At 37.4% G+C, this 8,767-nt stretch overlaps 1 protein-coding gene across 1 annotated transcript in view; it reads left to right on the forward strand.

Moving 5' to 3' along the window:
• Positions 1-8,190, forward strand: part of LOC118410356 (vacuolar protein sorting-associated protein 33B-like) — a 31,914-nt gene extending 23,724 nt beyond the window's left edge. Inside the window, exons 15-22 of the mRNA XM_035812039.1 lie at positions 1,644-1,708; positions 2,180-2,234; positions 2,600-2,646; positions 3,467-3,670; positions 4,120-4,221; positions 6,445-6,538; positions 6,739-6,849; positions 7,512-8,190. Of these exons, the coding sequence (XP_035667932.1) occupies positions 1,644-1,708; positions 2,180-2,234; positions 2,600-2,646; positions 3,467-3,670; positions 4,120-4,221; positions 6,445-6,538; positions 6,739-6,849; positions 7,512-7,588 (755 nt within the window). The 3' untranslated portion in view covers positions 7,589-8,190. The remainder of the gene's footprint in view (positions 1-1,643; positions 1,709-2,179; positions 2,235-2,599; positions 2,647-3,466; positions 3,671-4,119; positions 4,222-6,444; positions 6,539-6,738; positions 6,850-7,511) is intronic.
• The last annotated feature ends 577 nt before the right edge of the window (positions 8,191-8,767 follow it).

The raw sequence follows: 8,767 nt of genomic DNA on the forward strand, positions 1-8,767 counted from the left end.
TTGACATTATTTTGGTTCAGGTAAAGTTTTAGGCCGGAGAAGTAATATTTTTAGCAGATAACCAGGCTGCACTATGGTGGGTTAATTAAGCACACACAAAAGAATAATGTCTTCCCTGCAAACTTTACCTGAGCCACAGAAATTATCAATATGCAATTCATTCTGCCACTTGAATATACTATTAGTAAGCTTTATTGACATGACAAAAAGTACAGGGACTTTTTTTATGGTCAGCTATAAACTACAAAAAAGTAGGATTTTAAGATGTATTCTGTATTCCTAATTGAATAATATAGAATAATACCATTCTACTGATTTAACAATATGCAACATGTAAATGCAGCTTTATATCTATGTAGCATTAGGCAAACCTCTTCATAGCACTTAGCTATAGATATTATAATAGACTATAATAGTGTAATCCTCAACTGATTTTCTTGGAAAATTTCCCTTCTACCCGCATTGATATTTATAGTGGACCAGCCCTGAGCCAGCGATATTTGATTGATCCTTTGTCTGGTGGGACCCCTGCCAGAGGAAATTGGTTTTTCATTGATAATGTCAGGGTTGCCATGTTGCACCGGAAAATTAATTGTGCATGCAAAGTGTGTGGAGGGCCCCGGGTTCCACAACACTGCACCGCCTGAAAGTGTTTTCTGGAGAGCACTGTTGAATTTGAGAAAAAAAATACAGCATTATGAAAGCCTGGTGGTAACACTACTGTTTTTTATATATTACTGTCTCTTTTTTAAGGCAAATGTTTAGCCTGATTATATCTAATATTATTAAAGATATCATTCAAGCAGTTTTATGTGAAGAAAGAACATGCAAGGTATACAAGCATCATGTTAGGCTACGCCAAATTGATTTCTTTGTTCTCAGATTTTTTTCAACAATCTGAAATCAATATTATGGGTCAACACTTAGATAAATATCATAATATTGTGAAAACATGCAAAAAAGGAACAGGCGTCCGGTGATAGACCCAAATTAGTCTCGTGGCAGAGACTGATAAGCGTGCAATGCAGTCCATACAAAGATTTTTTTGCTGTTTCTATACCTCTGAGGTGTGCTGTATAGGAATCTGGATGATGCCACTCTGTCAACCTTGGGCAATCTGCAGAATATGCAGTCACAAAGTCAATATGTGGCCTTGTAGAAAATCTACAGAATCATTTACGACCTAAAATACATTTCTAGTCGCAACATTTTATGAACCCACATTTGTCCCCGTTCACACTTGACAATGTGCAAATATTTCAAGTCAGTATGACTTGCAATAGACATCATTTTGCCTCAGGTAAAGTCTGAACCAGTTTGATAACTAGGCTGCATAATGTTTAGTCAAAGCAAAAAATAACATCTTTCGCATAAATTTATCTAAGCCAAAATGTTTGAACGGGACCTTAATTATGTATCTATCTGTATCTATATAGCTGGGATAACCGCCCTTCGGCGTAACACAACAGCTTTGCAGGCACACGGCGCAGCAGCAGCTGGTTATATTGCACTGAACGACCTGTCACACTTAGAAACCTTAACACAAGACAAGATCAACTAGATATTCTACTGGAAATAAATATGCACACCACACAGACACAATGTGTATAATTTACTCTATGTATTTTTTTATCTTGTCACAGGTTTATTGGAGGGTGTTGATGTGAGAGAGTGCATTAACTTCATTGAAGAGTCCATCAACAGACAGGTACTTCATAAATTGACAATAAGTGCCCTTGAATTATGATTACCACAGTGACTAAAGCAATGGTAATAAGACACAGCGCCATTATTTGTAGGCCTTAAAATGTTTCTGCTCCCTGCAAATTGTGATTCGGATAATAAGTTCAAATTAGTTCCTCATATGTTTGACTTGCTGTAATGCTAATTATCAAAATTCGTCTGCAAATTTCTTAGGTGGGTGTTTATTTTATCATATTATTGTCTTTATTCATTCATTTTCTAATTTGTTTTTCTTGTTATTGAATAAAGAGGAGTGAGTTATTTAAAGTGTGCTAAAGTTGCATGCCAATGAGAATTGGGCTGATATAATTTTGGTATGGTTGTTTTTGCTCAAATCTCATTATAGACCATAGGAAATGTCTTATGGTAGAGAGGTTAATAAGAATCGAATCATGTCAGGCAAACCCTTACAGTCTTTGTCAATTTCCCATCACAGCACAGCCGTACAGAGGTCCTGAGACTGCTGTGTATGCTCTCTTCCACACAAGGAGGTAGGAGACTTTTTCACCTGGGTTGAACTTCCTACCACCAAACTAGAGTAACCTCTGTGCAGTCTATTTATCATCTATGTTTTTAGCTTCCATAAAAAATCACAAGGATAACACTTAATCACAATGTCCAGCTCCTGAGCTGATCAAGAGTTTATATTGTTCATGATGAATGAGGTGTTAGTGAAATTTGCTGATGGTTTCAAGTGCTCTGGCAGCAAGAGAAACGACCGTGTTATGGAAACAGATGTTGGGCTGCTCCGATCCTGCCAAACTAGGGCACCGCTGCCTCATTTCCTTTGTACTCTGTGTTTGTTATTGGATTAGATATTGATTTAGTGATGCCGGCTATTTTTTGATCGTTGCAGGTCTCCCGTCCAAGGACTACAAATCTTTGAAAACCCAGTTTCTGCAGGTAAGAGGTCAAACCATGAATCCCTCACCCGTTTGGTTGTTGTAAATCCCAAGTGTGCTGCTGTTTTACATCTGTGGTGCTGGTTTAGAGAAGAAAAAATGTGAAAATGGTGTGACTGTTTGATGTAGTGACTTAACATACGCATGTCAATGATTTTTGTTGTCATAATTTGTAATAATTACCTTTTTTATGACTGGTATTGAGTTTGCTATTGTCAGCAATTATGTGACCTATATTTGTCACATTATGCTGGTTCACCTTAATCTGGATAACCTATATCATTTTTACTGATGACCAGGTGCATCAGTAAAAAGAAGGGGTATCAGTCAAGAATTCTGAGAATATTGTAATTTAAAAGCACTGTCCATTGACTTGATATCCCTAAATAAACCAGTTGTTAGAAACAATGGATATAGGATACCCTGCAGATAAAGGTGAACTAGCGTTACATTATGAGTTCTTCATGTGTATAAATGGCAGTTATCATTCAAGTAACATTCAAGTAACTTAATACATTTTTGTACCTCAGTGATAAGTGCTAAAAATGTTGAATCAAAGGGTGTTAAAATTCATGGCTCCTGATATTAACGCTAGTTCACCTTTATCCACGAGATAAACCATATCCATTGTTTTGAAAACAGTTTTTTGTAGGGATTTCAAGAAACCGATGGTGCTTTCAAATTGCAATATTTTCAATGCCACTGTCTGTCGACTATCCCTAAATACAATATTTTGGAAAGCAAACAGATATAGTTTACCTACTAGTGCTATCAAGGAAGTGGAGTGAAGGTTAAAAATGCTGTTTTTTACATCATCGCAGAGTTACGGGACGGAACACCTCCTCACGCTGCACAACCTGAAGAAACTGGGGCTATTCGTGGAGCAGCAGGCACAGGATGCGACGGCGAACAAACTGGCGGACAAGATGGCTGCCAAGCTGACGGACGGCATGGCATCGCTGCAGCTCCAACTCCAGCTGCCCAAGAAGAGCCAGTTCCGGGCGGTCAGCAGGAAGCTCAATCTGGTAAGAACTAAGTTCATGATAGTTCACCTGTACAATACATTATGAAAAAATGCCAACACTTTAAATTCAACGCTGTAATTAATACTATAGGGACTTACCTGTCTAGATTTTTGGATAAAGTCCATCAACCTTGTTCACAGAATGAATGACCCTTCTATCTTCTGGTAAGAACTAGAAATGCCACATTTTTGACGAAAATGCAGGATCTTTTCGAAGAGGAGAAAACATGAAGTATTGTTAGAAAAGGAATAAAAAAAGCCAACTGTCAAACATGCAGTGCCCTGTTTGTAAGATGGAAGCTTTGTATATTTTAGATATTTGTCTCTTAAGGAAAAAAAAGGAGAATTAGATTAAAAAACTTCAGAGGTTTCACCTGAACCTTCTTCCTCCAGCGTCATTGGTTCGATGCAAAATGCAAGTGATGTCCCTATAATGTTTACTCCATACAGATACCCAAGTCTGCGGAGAACTTTGAACTGAGGAACCCCAACGACATGGCGTATGTCTTCAGTGGAGCTTATGCACCTCTGAGCTGCAAACTCATTGAACAGGTGATAAGATCCCCCTATATTCCTAAATATGGAAACAATAATCTTCTGTTGTTGCTGTCAGTCTTGTGACTTGCTACAGAATCATAGTCATAATGTGGTGGCATTGTGTGTAATTAGTGGATAGTCCTACAGTCCTTTACACAAGAACATTAATTTCCCCAGATATTGAATCAAGTTCATGTTGTTGTCACTGTCCCTGGTTCTGAATGACAGTAGCAGACACACGTTCAAGTTATGGAACCAGGTTGAGGCTGTTGTCACTGTCTCTAGTGCTGAATGACAGTTTCAGACACATGTTTTAGGTATGGAATCAGGTTGATGCTGTTGTCACTGTCCCTGATGCTGAATGACAGTTGCAGACACATGTTTTAGTTAAGGAACAAAATTGAGGTTGATGTCACTGACTCAGGTACAGAATGACAGTCGCAGATACATGTTTTAGTTATGGAGCCAGGTTGAGGTTGATGGTACTGTCCCTGGTGCTAAATGACAGTTGCAGACACACGTTTTAGTTAAGGAACAAAATTGAGGTTGATGTCACTGTCTCTGGTGCAGAATGACAGTTTCAGACACATGTCTTATTTATGGAACCAGGTTGAGGTTGATGTCACTGTCCCTGGTGCTAAATGACAGTTGCAGACACACGTTTTAGTTAAGGAACAAAATTGAGGTTGATGTCACTGTCTCTGGTGCAGAATGACAGTTTCAGACACATGTCTTAGTTATGGAACCAGGTTGAGGTTGATGTCACTGTCCTTGATGCTGAATGACAGTCGCAGATACATGTTTTAGTTATGGCACAAATTGATGTTGATGTCACTGTCTCAGGTGCAGAATGACAGCTTCAGACACATGTTTTAGTTATGGAACCAGGTTGATGCTGTTGTCACTGTCCCTGGTGCTGAATGACAGTAGCAGACACACATGATTTATTTTTTTATGGAACTAGGCTGAGGTTGATGTCACTGTCCCTGGTGCTAAATGACAGTTACACACACATTTTAGTTATGGAACAAAATTGAGGTTGATGCCACGTGTCCCTGGTGCTGTCACCAGCTATTTGGCTGAATGACATTCATGTGAACATGACTTTCCTGGGGGCTCAATTATATTCACATTAGTATCACTGTTGCTAGTGCTGAAAACATTTATACCACTATCCCTGTCCCTGGTGCTGAATCACATGTTTTCATGGGATCATATTAAATTAGGATCACAATGGTTCTAAATTACAGTCCCACACACAATCCTGTCTAATTTTGAATCATGCACTTTATAATCACTGTGTCTTGTATTGTATTGAATAACATTTGCATTATCTCTCCACACAGTAAAAACTTAACCTGGTGACAAATTACATTTGGAATGCAATGTCCCTCCTTCTGATGCTGACTAACACTCACATCTCAAGTTCAATGCTAACTGCATACCAATGTTCACTTGATAAATTTATCATTTGTATATTGAAAATATATATTTCGGCCTCCTGTGCTCTGGTACTTCAAGCAAATGGTTTGAAATTTTGCATAGGGGTGCCATGGACATACATGTATGCCCTCAAGACTTGGTTCATGCTTATTGGCGTGTTTAAAAAAGATAAAGTTTGCTTAGATATTGGATATTTGTTGAGTCCTGTGCCCTTTTATTTAAATCAAATGACTTGATGTTTTCCCTTTTTCATATAGCCAGCAAATATGCTGGACTAAGTCATTACTCATGATAAATCCTTATGATATTGCCATTGGCAGTGACCCTACTTTGCACTGATTTTTTGTTCTTTAGATCAAAACTGCATTTGTACTAATTTGATTGCTGATGCTAGATGAGATTTGCATTGGATTCTTTATCCTCAAAATGATCTACAGATTGAATTATGTGTTTTCTAAATAACCCTTACATTGAGTAATTTGTTTCTAAATGACCTTTATGTAATATATCATCCATAGGCCCATTTGATTGAATTTGTTGTCCTCCCTTTTTATAGTCCCATTGTACTGTGTAGTGTGTATTCTATTGTGTGAAATATATTATTGTAGATGATGAATAGCACTTGTTGCCTCTGTGAATTGTTCTTCGTGTTTGTGTGTGTGCATACGTGCATGGATGAGTGTGGTGCGTGTGTGTGTGCATGGCTGGTGTGTGAGTCATCATCATGTGTAACTGGTGAAAAATGATGACTAAAAAAATAAATTCTTTACCTATGTGTGTATGTGTATATCACAGGTGTTACAGAGAGAAGGCTGGACAGGTGTTGAAGACATAGCTAAACTCCTACCTGGAGACAACTTCGTTCATCTCAAGGCAAAATCAGCAAAAGGTAGGAAAATGGCAACTGAATCAGATATCAAGTAGAGGTCTTGTCACTGATGATTTGATGTTGTATGTATAGACACCGATATGGCAATGGTAACAAAGAGGTCACATATACATAAGCCTGCGAACAGATATCTTTTGTTTGTGGTTAATTCGAAATAGTCATTCACAATGATATATTGGACTTTATTTTGCCTTCTATAGGAAAGGCAAGTGGCTCTAACCCAGACTCAGACAAGATAGTGTTGGTGTACTTCCTTGGTGGCTGCAGTTATACGGAAGTTTCTGCACTCAGATTTCTGGGGAAGCAAAAAGGTAGGTTTGCAGAGTCTGAAAATCTGTATCTAATGATAGTCTGTATTAATCCACAATTATTTGTGCACGTTCTGAATTTGTAAACTTCATGAAATTGCTTCATCATTTCTTGACAAGTGTTGTTATGTGTACACCTTGATGCGTAATCTGTAATATATTATATTAAGACTTCCCTTTGATTACTCGATTTAACCTTGAACATGCAGCTATTACAGTATCTGACTTTCCAACTACTTTTGCACTGACTTTAAGCTGTCACTGTATATACAAATTATGATTATTACTGATATATATATATATATATACTATGTGTGTGTAGATCCACACTTTTAAATTGTACAGCTGAGTGCGAATTGCGATTATTATAATTTGATTATTGCACATAGGCAGGAATTTCCATTATACTCTCTTGTTTGTATACTTAGTACGAGGCAATTTAGTCTCCGGACTACCTGCTTGTACATGACTTCGTGTGCGTTCAATAAATAAACCAGTTCTCTCTCTCTCTCTCATGATTAATTTTGATGCATGTAGTGTTTTGTGTAATGCTATCATTATTCTCTTGCAACCTCAGAATGTCTATGTATATGTATAACGTTATATACATATATATATATATTTGTATATATGTGTGACTTGTTTCTGTTTTTGCCTCTATGCAGGGTACAGATTCCTAGTTGCTACGACTGCACTTACCAATGGAGGACGACTGATTGAGTCTGTTTCTGGGTGGAAATGATACCAAATTGACTCTCCAAGGATACATTCCTTTGTATAAACCACATGTATGAGAAATTACAGTGAAGCATTATTTTGTATATATATGATAGACTATTTAGTGTACAGTACTGTAGGTTTTTTTTAGCACCTTAGACATGCATTACAGTTACAATATCATTCTTGCCTTTAAGTGTCCCCTCTGCAATATTATCTTCATGGTGTCAACTATCGATTTGATCATGTTTCAATCTATGTCAATAGAGGTTAGACATTCAGGTAATGAGATATGGCAATTACTCAAGCAGCTGGATATGGTTTCAGAAACTCTCTTTAAGTTTGGAAAATATATTCAAAATATGGCAGTTTGAAACCACTGTCCATCAACTTGATGTCCCTAAATACCCCATTTTCAAAACAACGGATATAGGTCACCCCGTGGATGAAGGTGAAGTAACATTATAGCTTGATCTTAGGCTATGCATATGGTAGAAGCTTCCAGAAGAAATTTAGTTAGAGCTAGTTAATCTGATGTATCAGGATGTAAGTAATTATTTATAATTAGATGGAATGTCATCTCACATTCCATTCTCATTGAAATAAAATCAGATGATTGACTACACAGTTTTGAATACAGATCAATGGAATATTGGCCATAAGAGATGAGTCTCACACACTCTGATTTCCGAAACCTTATCGGCATGACAAAAGCACAGACTGAGACTTTTATAAGGTCACCTACAACTGCAGTGCGAACATAATCAAACACAAGTAGTGTACATCAGATATAACCTCCAGTATTAAAATATTCTGCTCACAAAATTTTCATATCAGCTGATCACGTCTGCAAAGAATCCTTTAATGCAGACATTGATGACTTCTTTGCAAGACTCCTTCACTATAACATGCTGCATTAATTTTCAATCTCTTACATTAATTCCCCAAAGGTTGGTTGGTGTTAGCCAAGGAAATTGGGTGAATTTTCCCTAAGCTTACATATAACCAGAGAGTCTAAAAATACATGTATGAAAAAGGAAGTCATTTGTACATTGCGGCCAATATTTCGCCTCCTTTTCAATGCCTATGGTTTGCATGATGCCCATGGTCTGCTTACGCTCACACTCTTGCATATGTTTCACGTCATAAGTAAAGGCTAGAATTTCTACATCAACAAGATATGTCATTGTGGACCAGGAAACAG

The sequence above is a fragment of the Branchiostoma floridae genome, chromosome 2 (genome assembly GCF_000003815.2).
Source record: "Branchiostoma floridae strain S238N-H82 chromosome 2, Bfl_VNyyK, whole genome shotgun sequence".
Taxonomy (NCBI): Eukaryota; Metazoa; Chordata; class Leptocardii; order Amphioxiformes; family Branchiostomatidae; genus Branchiostoma; species Branchiostoma floridae.